This window comes from Sinocyclocheilus grahami, unplaced genomic scaffold (genome assembly GCF_001515645.1).
Source record: "Sinocyclocheilus grahami isolate Dianchi unplaced genomic scaffold, SAMN03320097.WGS_v1.1 scaffold28.1, whole genome shotgun sequence".
Lineage (NCBI taxonomy): Eukaryota > Metazoa > Chordata > Actinopteri > Cypriniformes > Cyprinidae > Sinocyclocheilus > Sinocyclocheilus grahami.
The window spans coordinates 1,036,402-1,050,502 of NW_015505207.1; the positions used below are offsets into that span (position 1 = coordinate 1,036,402).

Below are 14,101 nucleotides of genomic sequence, written 5' to 3' on the forward strand. Positions count from 1 at the left end.
CAGGGTGTCCTTCTGAATCAGATTGACTGCTACTTTAATCCATTGCTTTGTATGTGCATGCCATAGTGGAAAAATAGTAGTCATTGTCTGACATAATTCCAGGGATTAATCACAGGCTTTTTTTTTTTTGCAAGTGGAGATAAATATATAATGCATACCATTTATATAAATATATATTTTTATATTATAAATTAAAAAATTAATTTTAAGGTCACATTAACACTCAAAACGTTTTTATTCAGCAAGTTTCCTTTCAAGTAAACTGAATGATGTAGAAATATTACAAGAATGACATAAGAAAGAAATATTTCATACAGATTATGTATTTTAATAAGGGTTAGTGTTGCTTTTTAAAGCCCGAGACGAAATTTTTCCATATCTCAAGTGCACCTGTTCATACAGACGGATAGAGAGAGAGAGAGAGCGCAGAATTTTAGCCACCAAGCAACGAAACTTCCGCACAAAGAACTGCTGCCATCCAGTGTTGGAAAGGGCAGTAGGTTGAGCCACTGTGTTGAACTGTTAAGTTCACCCACAAAATGAAAATTTGCTAAAAACTGAGTTATCCTCGGGCCATCCAGCATGATGAGTTTTTTCTTCAGAAGAGATTTAAAGAAATGTATAATTACATCACTTGCTCACCAGTGGATACTCTGTGGTGAATGGGTGCCGTCAGAATGAGTCCAAACAGCCGATAAAAACACCACAACAATCCACAAGTAATCAACATGACTCCAGTCTGTCAATGATCTTGTGAAGTTAAAAGCGTTTGTAAAAAACAAATCCATCATAAAGCGTTAACTTCAAACTTTAAACCATCACTTCTGATTTATAAAAATCTGTGCTTTTAAGTAAGAAAAAACTGGCAAATACATCTATAAAGACTCACTATGAAACGATTAGTTATATCATAAGAACCAAACAATAACTGCATAGATTAAAATATATTACTCAATAAGCAAGGCAAAAAACATGATGGTGATACCCACATAAAACTGTATACATTTTGATAGTAAGTATATGTACTGGATGTTTTATAGACCACACTACACAGTATACACTATGTAAAACATATCACATTAACAATGAATCAAAAATACAGTCTTAAAAGTGGCAGTTTATTAACCACCCAAGTGGAGAAGTAAATGTTGTTTAATCTGTGGAACCAATACAGCATATACAAAGACAAGAGAAATGTAATGGATGCATACAATAACAACGGCAGTCTTTGGAGTCATGCATACATCTAAAAATAAAGCATTATAATAACGCATACCTCATTGCTCATATAGCTGGGTAATATCAAAGGAAACATGCTGATTATCATAAAAGATAAAACAGTACTGCACACATTAACAAAATATTCAGACATTACAATATTTCTTTAATCTTGCTGATTATGATAAAATATGGAACAATATAATGCTACAGACAAAATTTTACAGTGATTAAAAATAATTAGTTTTAAATGTGTAAATAAACCAATAGTTAAATCTTTACTGACAGTACTGAGGTATTTAGTGTTGGCACTTTGTACAATAGACAACACATTTTTAAATATACTTTGTGTATTGCAGATTATCAGACTGCCATGATTCTGAACATTACCACTGCTGAAACAACAAAAAAGATTATCATACAAATTAAGGCTTAAAGACTGTGTGAATAAGGGCAACATAAAAACACAATGTGATTTTTTTATTTATAGTGAATTATATGTAGGCTGATTGAGAAGATTCAAGTATGTTTATGAGTTTATGCTTATTTCGATCAGATAGAGTGTATATTTGCTCTGTCTCAGAGCTCCACAGTCCTGAGGTGTCCACGAGGAGAAACGCTGCCCAGGTTATGTAGAACACACTCTGAGGCCTCCACTACACTCCCACAACATGACCAGTGGGGCTTACCGGGGTGTCCTTTATGACCATGTCCACAACCCTGAAACCCTCCTGAGTGCACACACACACAGAGACATTTATATTAGGTGAAAACATACTTTTTTTCAAATTAATTTAAACATTTTTGGAGTAAACAGTACCTGGCATCGTTCCTGTGCAGCCACAGCGTGCCTCTTTAACGCCCCCACTGGAGCAGAAGGAACAACAATGGAAAATGCCAAGGTGACATCTGAACTTCCTTTTCACATTTAGCACAAATGGCGAACCCTAGAAACCACCTATTGTTAGAATATAATTCCCAGCATCACTGATATTCCTTTAAACTTGCCAGTACAATGATACAATTATTAGACACAGCTGCACTGGTTTAAATGAACACTTACCTGGACGTGCTGGGCTTTAACACAGACCCACACAGAGTAGAGACCTGCTTCAGCTGGGGTGTAGGACACAACATAGGAACCATCACCCTTATCCACCACAGCCGCCTCCACAGAGCTGTAATGTGACAGACACACTCATGGAAATCACAGTCTGAATAATGTTAAAGGAGACCTATTATGCCCCTTTTTACAAGATGTAATATACAGTAGGTCTCAGGTGTCCCCAGAATGTGTACATGAAGTTTCAACTCAAAATACCCAACATATCATTTATAATATAATTTAGAAAATGCCTATTTTAAAGCTGCAGTTCGTAACTTTTTTTTTTGGTGAAAATGATCCGAAATCAATATTTGAGCAAATACATTACCAGCCAGTGTTCAAAACTATCGTCTTACTTTAGCCCAATTCACAACGGTTAGCTTATAATAATGTTTTCTAATTTGAGTGATACGGGTAGGTTTTCGCGGAAAATTCCGCGAGCATGGCACTGCATCATCACGTCACGTCTGTAAACAAAGAAGTTGTCCTGGCTACTAGGCTATCGCATGTGAGGATCCTGCAGGTGGCTGATTGTTTATAGCCTTTTCTCACAGCAGCCGGAATAATTAAATGTATCATTTTGATGGCGGACTGTAATCCATAAAGGATTATGCATTTATGAAACACATGTGAATGAAATTAAATTATATTCCAGTTATAAATGTGCTTCTGATTAAAGATAGCCTGGGGTTACAAAGATTTGTATTTGAAAGAAAACCAGTTCGAATGGAGCATAATTTGCTTTTTGGGTTAAAATAATTTCTTAATATGAAATTCAAAGAGTATGACAATTAGATTAGACTGCAGAAATTGAAATCTACACGCTAATACACACTATACTCATAGTCACCAATGCTGATGTTGTAATTTATGGTAATGCTTTTTTCCTCAGTTGGTCAGAACAAACGTGGCAGACTTGTTACTTACTTGTTCAGATGGCTATATACGGTGAAAATTCTTATTTGGGTCATATTCCAAAATGTAGGCTAGAATCTGTGATTGCGAAGTATAGTAAATATCCACACCAGTGGATTGACTGCCACACATACTCTTCAGAACATTAGATTCATCCACGCTGGAGCCGTGCCAACTCACAACCCATGCAAGTAAGATATTCCGCACACAGCTGCAATTCCAGGTTTTCAAACAGAGATGGCGACAAAGAGGCAAAATTTACAGACTGCAGCTTTAAAAAAATATAATCTAATTTGTTGTAATTAATTGATGATAAATGTGTAACCTTATAATCCCAGAAGATTGGTTGAGGGAATCTGCGCTGGTTTCCATAAGCATCTCCAGATTTACACTCAAATCTTTCCTCTTGGTTATAGCTGAACGGCTCTGGAGATCACAAAAAAGTTCATAAAGAAAGACAAATAATACATGGCAAAAAAAATAAAAAATTACAAATGAATCAGCACTACAGTTTTATTAATTTAATGTGATTTATTGGCATATCTGACTCAAATCCACTTAGTTATTAGCACAGGGATGTGCTAATATTAAAATTCTGACTGATGCTATTGGCTGATAATTATTTTCACGCTATGGCTAATTAACTACCAAATGACCAATATTCAGATTCTATACTATTTTGTATAAATAAATTTAAAAACAAAACACTAAAAACTAAAATCAATCATTTCAAATGCTACAATCTACAAACGTACTTCTCAAAACATTATAATGTACTGTATAAAAAAATGAATATTATTTTGCAAAATATTGGCGTTTTTGAATATTAACTGTGAATGTTAAATGACAGTTATTGTAATCTGAATGTAAAATAACAGAACATGCACAAATAAACTTTATATCAGCTGACACTAATAAATTTAAGCTGTCATGATGTAAATATACCGGATATTTTCTCACTTGGAATCTGGCAGACAGTCCTGGGCTGCGTTTCCCAAAAGCATCGTAAGCCTAAATTGATCGTAACTCCATTGGTTTCAAAGGGTCTACGATGTACTTAAGCTTACGATGCTTTTGGGAAACGCAGCCAAGAAAACACATTAGATTTACGTGTAAGAGGGAACGAGATGAAAACACATTCTTTTGCACACCAACCTTCTTCGTTTTTTGAGGGCAGTCTGGTGTTGGGACGCTGAGGTCGGCCTCAGTTGGTCAGAACAAACGTGGCAGACTTGTTACTTACTTGTTCAGATGGCTATATACGGTGAAAATTCTTATTTGGGTCATATTCCAAAATGTAGGCTAGAATCTGTGATTGCGAAGTATAGTAAATATCCACACCAGTGGATTGACTGCCACACATACTCTTCAGAACATTAGATTCATCCACGCTGGAGCCGTGCCAACTCACAACCCATGCAAGTAAGATATTCCGCACACAGCTGCAATTCCAGGTTTTCAAACAGAGATGGTGACAAAGAGGCAAAATTTACGGACTGCAGCTTTAAGTGGGAGCACAAACATGCTGTTTTCGTGCATGTCTCTTTAAATGCAAATGAACTGTTGTTCTCCGCCCCCTTTTCTAGAATAGGGCTGTGCCTTTACAGCTTGTTCCTCAGATACTCTACTAAACAACATATGTTTGGTCTTGATGATCATGTCTATCATGTGTTTTAAACCATCTTAGGTTAAACTTTTTATATACAGTTTTCTGAGCACACACATCTGAAGCACGGGCACAGAAAGCAGCTGTCACAACACAGCACATGAGTACTAAACTAAGTTCTCTTTCATGTCTTATTGCGCTTAAACTGTCAAATACACACAGGTTTATGTTAAAAACACACAAGTGTGAGTACAAACAGTCGGTTATGTCTGTGAAGGTAAACAGCTGGAAAAGAAATTGCATGTTTATATAAGATCTGTGTGGCAGCCGTGTAATATACAGTAAATAAATCAATAAATCCATTGCTCTCGTCTCCTGTCTCCTTCTGTCAGTGCATCCAAAGACAGAACAGTTAGCATGCTTTGCTCACAAAGAGGCAAAATTTACGGACTGCAGCTTTAAGTGGGAGCACAAACATGCTGTTTTCGTGCATGTCTCTTTAAATGCAAATGAACTGTTGTTCTCCGCCCCCTTTTCTAGAATAGGGCTGTGCCTTTACAGCTTGTTCCTCAGATACTCTACTAAACAACATATGTTTGGTCTTGATGATCATGTCTATCATGTGTTTTAAACCATCTTAGGTTAAACTTTTTATATACAGTTTTCTGAGCACACACATCTGAAGCACGGGCACAGAAAGCAGCTGTCACAACACAGCACATGAGTACTAAACTAAGTTCTCTTTCATGTCTTATTGCGCTTAAACTGTCAAATACACACAGGTTTATGTTAAAAACACACAAGTGTGAGTACAAACAGTCGGTTATGTCTGTGAAGGTAAACAGCTGGAAAAGAAATTGCATGTTTATATAAGATCTGTGTGGCAGCCGTGTAATATACAGTAAATAAATCAATAAATCCATTGCTCTCGTCTCCTGTCTCCTTCTGTCAGTGCATCCAAAGACAGAACAGTTAGCATGCTTTGCTCGAACTTTCGCTGTGGCATTAGAGCTGGTACACCGTTGTTGCTTGCGAAAACAGATTAGCAGCGCCGTGGGTGGAATCGTGCAGATTAAGGGGCGGTAATATTATAACAAGATCCCCTTTCTACGTCAACGGGGTGGGGGGAGCGAAATCTGAGCGGTTTGTTTTTTCACAAGCTTGCAGAGAAAGGCTTACCAAAAAAAAATTATTGGGTTGTTATTTTTCACGTTTTCTGGGTTGGTAGTTGCACCAGGGACCCAATTATAGCACTTGAACATGGAAAAAGTCAGATTTTCATGATATGTCACCTTTAAGATCTGATGTTAGATGCTGATAAAGGAATGTATAGTATTCACTTTAATTCTTTCTAAGCTGTGTATTTAAAATGCATTCAGTTTATTAGCACCATTACAAAAATCTGACCTGTTTCATTTATGTGCGACTGACGCTCCACATTAAGCTTATTAGTCTGTTTATGTTAAAACTAAATACATTTTTATGCAATTAAAATACATAAATCTTAAATTTAGGCCTCTTTTTTTTGAGTGCAGCTTGTGTGGTTATTTGTTTAAAATTAGCACGTATAACCTGACTTTACAGGCACTTTAATAAGCAAAGCTAACCCTCTCAGCTGGGTTTGTTTTCTTTTTGATCACAAACAATGAAAATATCTCACAAGGGTTTATTATTCCCATCTAAGGAATTTTACTGGCTTACATAAGCTTGTTGATAGCACCTTATTTCCAAGCACACACAAAAAATGATGTAAAATAAAATAATGTAACCATTTTTCCACACCAGTGGATTGACTGCCACACATACTCTTCAGAACATTAGATTCATCCACGCTGGAGCCGTGCCAACTCACAACCCATGCAAGTAAGATATTCCGCACACAGCTGCAATTCCAGGTTTTCAAACAGAGATGGTGACAAAGAGGCAAAATTTACGGACTGCAGCTTTAAGTGGGAGCACAAACATGCTGTTTTCGTGCATGTCTCTTTAAATGCAAATGAACTGTTGTTCTCCGCCCCCTTTTCTAGAATAGGGCTGTGCCTTTACAGCTTGTTCCTCAGATACTCTACTAAACAACATATGTTTGGTCTTGATGATCATGTCTATCATGTGTTTTAAACCATCTTAGGTTAAACTTCTTATATACAGTTTTCTGAGCACACACATCTGAAGCACGGGCACAGAAAGCAGCTGTCACAACACAGCACATGAGTACTAAACTAAGTTCTCTCATGTCTTATTGCGCTTAAACTGTCAAATACACACAGGTTTATGTTAAAAACACACAAGTGTGAGTACAAACAGTCGGTTATGTCTGTGAAGGTAAACAGCTGGAAAAGAAATTGCATGTTTATATAAGATCTGTGTGGCAGCCGTGTAATATACAGTAAATAAATCAATAAATCCATTGCTCTCGTCTCCTGTCTCCTTCTGTCAGTGCATCCAAAGACAGAACAGTTAGCATGCTTTGCTCGAACTTTCGCTGTGGCATTAGAGCTGGTACACCGTTGTTGCTTGCGAAAACAGATTAGCAGCGCCGTGGGTGGAATCGTGCAGATTAAGGGGCGGTAATATTATAACAAGATCCCCTTTCTACGTCAACGGGGTGGGGGGAGCGAAATCTGAGCGGTTTGTTTTTTCACAAGCTTGCAGAGAAAGGCTTACCAAAAAAAAATTATTGGGTTGTTATTTTTCACGTTTTCTGGGTTGGTAGTTGCACCAGGGACCCAATTATAGCACTTGAACATGGAAAAAGTCAGATTTTCATGATATGTCACCTTTAAGATCTGATGTTAGATGCTGATAAAGGAATGTATAGTATTCACTTTAATTCTTTCTAAGCTGTGTATTTAAAATGCATTCAGTTTATTATTACTATTACAGAAATCTCATTCTTGTTTCATTTTAATAAGGCTGACAAATATGCATCACATTAAGTTTATTAGTTTATTAATACTGTGCAATCCAAACAGATCAACATTTTATTTGCAATTAAAATACATAAATCTTACATTCAGGCCTAAATAATAATTTAAAAGGCCTAAAATATTTATTTATTCACTCATGAATAAAATAATCTCAGAATAAATTCAAACAAAAAAAATGTTAATTTGATTAAATTACGTGCATTAATAGTTCAGGAGGAATCTGTAATTAGAAAGTAATATTTTGCCTATGCTTCAACCTTGCTCAACCTACTGTGACTTTATAAAAAATGTGGTGGTCTTAATTTTCCCATATATGCTCACCAGGCCTTCTTCTCCTTGTGCACAATGCTGACTAGCACAGGGTCTCCACCTCGGCCCATCTGCTCTCCGGAGGAGTCCCTGCAAACCAGAGTGAACTCTCCCCTCTGGCCTTCACGACCTCGTTCCCCACCTGTGAGTTATTCGAAGACAGACACATGTGAGTGACACAGGCTATGTAGCGGAAGTAGCGACAGATCTTTTCTTCTGACTTGTGACATGCATCAAAGTGAAACGAATTATCGAAAAAGACAAAATATAGGACGAGGACTTGGTGCTACCCATCAGTTGTTGACTGAATGGAGGCATATCTGAATGTGAGCTTGCAGTCAACCGTATTAAAGAGACAAGTTTATGCAGACTAAATGAGTGGAGAAGTCCAGCATAGTCACCAGAGAGAGTCTGTTGTTTCACAAGAAGAACACATTCAGAGTTATGACATTTGGATTGTAAAGGAGTAAACAGATCTGATAAAAAAACAAATCATCAAATCTGAACTGGACTGTCTCTTGTTTACATTAGCGCTTTTCTTGTTTTCTGTGACTGTGGGAACCCTGGCATGGACGACCTGCACACCAAAGGCAAACAGCATTGTATTCTCCTCCTGCTGTGAACATACTTGTGGCTAACTGGATAAGTGTCCCTTTTACAATCATACTCTAGGAGCACCAGTACATAAAAAGGTTGGGTTGTCATGGTAGCCAGGAATGTTGCCTGCTGTTTATCCCAGTGTCATGTCCTGGGCCTTTTGGTGTGTGCACTTGTACGTGTATGTATGTCTATGCATGTATGGGAGGGGACTAAAGCGGATATAAGGTCTCACTTTCAGACTGAAGATCTCGTCACATAATCTGAACACAGAAACATACAAATACACAATTTCATCTGAGCTGCACTGTTTCTGAGGAATGTGCACTGAACCGTCATTTGTTTGACAAACACCGCTTAAAATTCCACAGTAAAGTCACCAAACCAAACACTTATACTGCATGTCCTTCACGAGTAACAACATTTAGGATTAAAAACAGACCAATGACCAAATTCAAAGGGAGAAAGACTAATAAAAACATTCAAGCTGGCGGTCATTAAGCCTCTTATTAAGAAACCACAACTAGATCCTAGTGAACTGGCTAATTACAGACCCATCTCAAATCTTCCTTTTATGTCTAAAATTTTAGAAAAAGTTGTGTCTGCTCAATTGTGCTCCTTCCTGCAAAAAAATGATCTCTATGAAGAATTTCAGTCAGGTTTCAGGCCCCACCATAGCACAGAAACTGCACTTGTTAAAATTACAAATGACTTGCTTCTTGCGTCAGACCAAGGCTGTATCTCATTGCTAGTTTTACTTGATCTTAGTGCTGCATTCGATACTATAGATCATGACATACTCATAGATCGATGACAAAACTATACAGGTATCCAAGGGCAGGCTTTAAGATGGTTTAGATCCTACCTGTCCGATCGCTACCACATTGTTCATTTAAATGGGGAGTCATCTCAATTATCACCAGTAAAACATGGAGTGCCACAAGGATCTGTCCTAGGTCCTCTGCTATTTTCGATATACATTTGTCTTTTGCCGTAACTAGGATTTACACAAGCTTCAGTCTGGATCCAGAACACCTGAGAAGAGATGATGCAACTCCTCAGAGGACCTCAGATGATGCCAACCCTGAAACAACTTACAGAACTACCACATTTTGCTATAAGTTTGATTGCATCATATAATAATTGCTGTTAATATTATTCATCGTCTGTTTTATTACGTCTTATATTGATTTTTCCGTTCTGCTGGTTCGTCTGGTCAGAGGAGAACTGGCCCCCCGCCTGAGCCTGGTTTCTCCCAAGGTTTTTTCTCCATTCTGTCACCGATGGAGTTTTGGTTCCTTGCCGCTGTCGCCTCTGGCTTGCTTAGTTGGGGACACTTCATTTCCAGCGTTATCGTTGACATGATTGCAAAGATATTATTTAAACTGAGCTGGATGATGACATGACTGAATTCAATGATGAACTGTCTTTAACTGAAAAATTAGTGTTTACTATTGTCACTTTGCATTATTGACACTATTTTCCTAATTAATGCTGTTCAGTTGCTTTGTCACAATCTGTATTGTTAAAAGCGCTATATAAATAAAGGTGACTTGACTTGACTTAATAGAAGTATAAAACAACTGGCAGTTTTACTTTAAGATTTGACTTAAAGAAGCAGTTCAACAAAATAAATGAAAATTCTGTCATCATTTACTGACCTTTTTTTCATTTCAAATGAAACTTAAAACTTGATTTTTTTTTTTATATTTCTGAATTAAAAAAAAATTATCTGATTTTAATTTAATGAAATTGAATAGGGAGAGCTCCAAAATGATTAAAAAATCAAATCTGCTAAAATGAAATGATAGCCTTTTATGACGGTAAAACATTTGTTGACTCGATAATCACACTGAAGCAGTTCAATTTAACTTACAGTATGTGCATCACACTTGTCATTTTTTAATTTTTCCCTCTTTATATTAGGTGGCCTTAACTACCATGTACTTACATCAAGTGCAAAATACTTTTGCTTCTATTGGGGGGGGTGATACGGGTAAGGTTAGGGACAGGTTTGGTGGTATGGGTAGGTTTAAGGGTGGGTTAAGGTGTAAGGGATAATGGGTCAACGGTGTAATTATAAATGTAATCACAGAAATTAATTACAGATGTAATTACAATCAGGTATTGAGGTAAGTATTATGATTAATTTAAATGTAAGTACATAGTAGTTAAGGTCACCAAATATAAAGTGGGATCTTTTTTATTTTAATGCTTGTGTGTCATTTTTGACGCTTGAAAGTGTAAAGCTATTGAAGATAGATAGTACCCGACTCTCACCTTCTCCCTGGATCGTGCACTTGCTGAGATCCACAGTCTTGGCATGTATGACTCCCACCACAGGAAATCCCTGCACCTCTCCAGCACTCTCCTGAGGAAGGAAACAGATGCTGCTGGCATTATCAGGGGCGACCGTCGTTGGGTGTGGGTCGAATCCTGACTCCACAAGGTTCATCAGTCTCCTCATAGTAACTCCTTTGGCACTGAGGATTTCAGTGTCAGAACCACACGTGAGCAGGCGTTCAGCGAAGTTCACCCCACCGCGGACATCAGACAAGGCCTGCTGCAGCTGAGCCTTCTGCAGATGGAGTTGGTTCCTGCGCTGCGACCTTAAGTCCTCCAGTGACCGCAGCAGTGAGCTGCAATGAGCCTCCACCGCGCTGGCATAGCTCCGAGCAAACGCCCGGATCTCATCCGCCAATGTGTCAGCCCGAGCCTGCAGCGCCTCTTGGGATGTGTCTACGTGTCTCAGAGACTCCTCCATACGGCCAAGACGAGGCCTTAAGCTCCTGACGACCAGATCTCTAATGCGATCGCCATGATGACTGATGACTTCATGGGCAGAGCTGCAGTGGTGGTCGCGATGAAAGGTGGCCGCACACTCCAGGCACACGGTGAGGTCACACGGCTCACAGAAGAGCCGTAACTCCTGTCCAGGATGCAGCGAGCACAGGACGGGTCTAGTGAGACGACCCTGAGACTTCAGCTCCTGTAGGCTTTGGATAGAGTGAGAGGAGGTCCTCTTCTGTCTCCTGCAGGGAAGATTACAAGAGTTTTGACATGACGTATTACAGGAAATATGGTGCATGCAAGTTATGTCACAAAAATGGTATGAGCTGAACACACATAAATGCCACCACAAAGTGGTATTTTGAGTGCAACTGACTTCTTTGAGCCCTGAGTTTAAGTTAAGGGTGAGTCTGTGAAAAAACTGTCTCAGAAATCTCAGAGTAGGTACTGCTTTTGCATTTACATTTAGTCATTTATCTAAAGCGACTTACAATTAGGGAATACATAAAGCGATTCTTCTTAAAGAGGCAAACAGACACAGGAAGTGCTCGTAATACCAAGTTTCAGGCATTTGTTCAAATAAGTACAAGCTAGAAAGGGAAGGAATAAATAAAGATTAATAAATATTTTTTTTTATTTTGAATACATTTGTTCTATATAGTATGAATGTATAGTCTGAGTGTAATCTGGTCATATTTAATTCTTCATGTTGTCATTGTTATGTGACCTATACAATCTTGTTTTACTCCTTTCAAGTGGCCTCATGGGATAGTAAAGTGTCCACTGGATGTGTACTTTAGAATCTCACTGGAAGTAGTAGGTCATTCAGGTGTTTTCGACTCCCATTTATTTATTTATAAATTTATGTTTATATTGTGAAATCGGACATAATTCTCCTTTCATGTGTTGTTCTTTCACCTACTGTATAGTAGGAAAATATGCATATGCAGATGTAGCCATTGTGTATTTTTGTTTTATTAATTGTGTACCTCTGGAATATTTACTATTATCCGCTGTTGCAGTAGATGGACTTGTCATGGTCTCAAAATGCATCCCTTTTGAAAGAAAATATTAATATTTAATATTCTTTTACGAATACCATAAATATTGACAGTGGCCTCATGATAGTAAAGTGTCCACTGGATGTGTACTTTAGAATCTCACTGGAAGTAGTAGGTCATTCAGGTGTTTTCGACTCCCATTTATTTATTTATAAATTTATGTTTATATTGTGAAATCGGACATAATTCTCCTTTCATGTGTTGTTCTTTCACCTACTGTATAGTAGGAAAATATGCATATGCAGATGTAGCCATTGTGTATTTTTGTTTTATTAATTGTGTACCTCTGGAATATTTACTATTATCCGCTGTTGCAGTAGATGGACTTGTCATGGTCTCAAAATGCATCCCTTTTGAAAGAAAATATTAATATTTAATATTCTTTTACGAATACCATAAATATTGACTTTATATTTCGAGAAATGTCTTAATGTTTTTGTCTATACAGTGGAACCAAAACTGTTTAGTTCCCAAAATTCTTCAAAATATATTCTCATACAAGTCATACTAGTTAAAAAAAACATGAGGGTGAAAAAAGTGAAAATAATTTTCATTTTTCTGGTTCAACTATCGCTTTAACTTCTCAATTTCTGTTAAAGGAGCGAAGTCATACATGGCTTGAGGATTGATACATGACTTCTTTACTTTGCGTGTTAATTACGAAACTAAACTCTCTAATAAACTGACCTGTGGGCCTGGCTGCAGAAGTCGCAGAGATTGACGCCGCACACCTCGCAGCGCTTCCCCGCGTCACTGTCGCTGCACAAGTCGCACAAAACCCTGCAGTCCTCCAGCAGCGTCTCCGCGAAAACCTCGTCCAGCGCCAGATGGTCAGTGGTCAGCCCATCCACACCCGATGGGGGCAGATCCACCTCTGAATCGCACTCAGGACACAGGATTGTTGAGCCAGAGTCGCGCCGGTGCGTGTCATCCTCTGGCGAGCGTCGTTCCCCGTTCACGCGACGCGCTGAGAACGGCTCGCGCTGGCGAATGCAGTCCGCACAGAACGTGTGCAAGCAGGGCAGGATTTTAGGGTCTCGATACATCCGACTGCAAACACCACAGACCGCTTTGGACTTCTTAGTGTCCCCATTGCTTTTACTAAAGACTGCTTCTAGCTTTTCTTCATGAACTAATCGCTCTTTGCAAAGTGACATTGCGGTTGTTGTTTTTCAATTTTACTATAACACGGGTTAATACAAAAACTCTACTATAAAATGGCTAATCGCCTTTGGTGAATCTTGTTATTTACTAAAAATGCAACTCTCGCCAAACTTGTGAGAGAGTTAACTTTTTCGCTCATGTTATTTGAGAACATGTCTCGTCGTCCAATCATATTAGGCGTACACGTTTTGAGGCGTGGCCTGAAATCCGACCCTGTCCCAGCGTGTAAAAAGAGGAACATGCGCCTGTAAAACACGCGTGGAATATGGGTGTCCCCATCTGCTGGCTAGACAGTCTATGATCAAGACACAAGATCACACACCACCCAAAGGTCAAAGATAGCTAATATGCAGCTCATGCCTTATTTCCTGCCAATTCCCTTTACAAATACAGTTTCAGTTCTATATGG

At 38.3% G+C, this 14,101-nt stretch overlaps 1 protein-coding gene across 2 annotated transcripts; it reads right to left on the minus strand.

Moving 5' to 3' along the window:
* Positions 1 to 1,105: 1,105 nt before the first annotated feature.
* Positions 1,106 to 13,889, minus strand: LOC107569387 (tripartite motif-containing protein 45-like). Of its 2 annotated transcripts, XM_016255468.1 has the most exons (6): positions 13,216 to 13,889; positions 10,958 to 11,709; positions 8,093 to 8,222; positions 2,282 to 2,396; positions 2,039 to 2,165; positions 1,106 to 1,949 (listed from the first exon to the last, which is right to left on the minus strand). In XM_016255468.1, exons 1-6 carry the CDS (start codon positions 13,683 to 13,685, stop codon positions 1,798 to 1,800), a joined length of 1,746 nt encoding a protein of 581 aa, XP_016110954.1. In that variant the 5' UTR covers positions 13,686 to 13,889; the 3' UTR covers positions 1,106 to 1,797. The 2 variants fall into 2 exon arrangements, with proteins under 2 accessions (XP_016110954.1, XP_016110962.1); XM_016255476.1 differs by lacking the exon at positions 1,106 to 1,949 and having other exon boundaries at positions 2,061 to 2,176.
* Positions 13,890 to 14,101: the final 212 nt, after the last annotated feature.